At 67.7% G+C, this 427-nt stretch overlaps 1 protein-coding gene across 1 annotated transcript; it reads right to left on the bottom strand.

The window, feature by feature from the left end:
• Window positions 1-224: 224 nt before the first annotated feature.
• Window positions 225-349, bottom strand: LOC104625604 (protein FAM19A3-like; the record flags this gene model as incomplete). The annotated part of the gene is made up of 1 exon (XM_010293270.1): window positions 225-349. A coding segment is annotated over one exon (125 nt), but the record flags the coding sequence as incomplete, so codon positions are not given.
• Window positions 350-427: the final 78 nt, after the last annotated feature.

Genomic DNA, 427 nt, shown 5'->3' with positions numbered 1-427 from the left:
CTCTGTGCTCCCCTCGCTGGCCCCTCCAGCACCCGTGACAACGGCACAGCCCAGACCCTCTGCTCTGCTTCGGTGCATCCATAACAAACGGCACATGCCCCAGAGAAGCCGGAGCTCTCCCCTTCCCCTGCGAACTCTCCAGGGAGGCTTTCCTGGGTTTTGCTTGCCCCAGGCTGGGGGAGGCGCAGCCAGGCGTCCCCCCGAGCACCCTGCCAGGGACCTACCTTGGTCGTCTTCACTTTGTTGCCGCTACTGCAGCTCCAGCCCGAGAGGTCGGGCAGCACCTTGCACTCCTCCCCATCGAGGCACGGCTCCATCTGGCACCACCACTTCTGCAGCACGATGGAGGCTGGGGGGGAGGAGGGCGTCAGCGGCCGGGCTGCGGCACGGAGAACCCGGCACAGCAGCGGCCAGGGGAGGCTGCGCC

The sequence above is a fragment of the Phaethon lepturus genome, unplaced genomic scaffold (genome assembly GCF_000687285.1).
Source record: "Phaethon lepturus isolate BGI_N335 unplaced genomic scaffold, ASM68728v1 scaffold44978, whole genome shotgun sequence".
Classification (NCBI taxonomy): domain Eukaryota; kingdom Metazoa; phylum Chordata; class Aves; order Phaethontiformes; family Phaethontidae; genus Phaethon; species Phaethon lepturus.
Note: the sequence above shows the minus strand (reverse complement) of the source record. Positions and strands in the feature narration are given on the sequence as shown.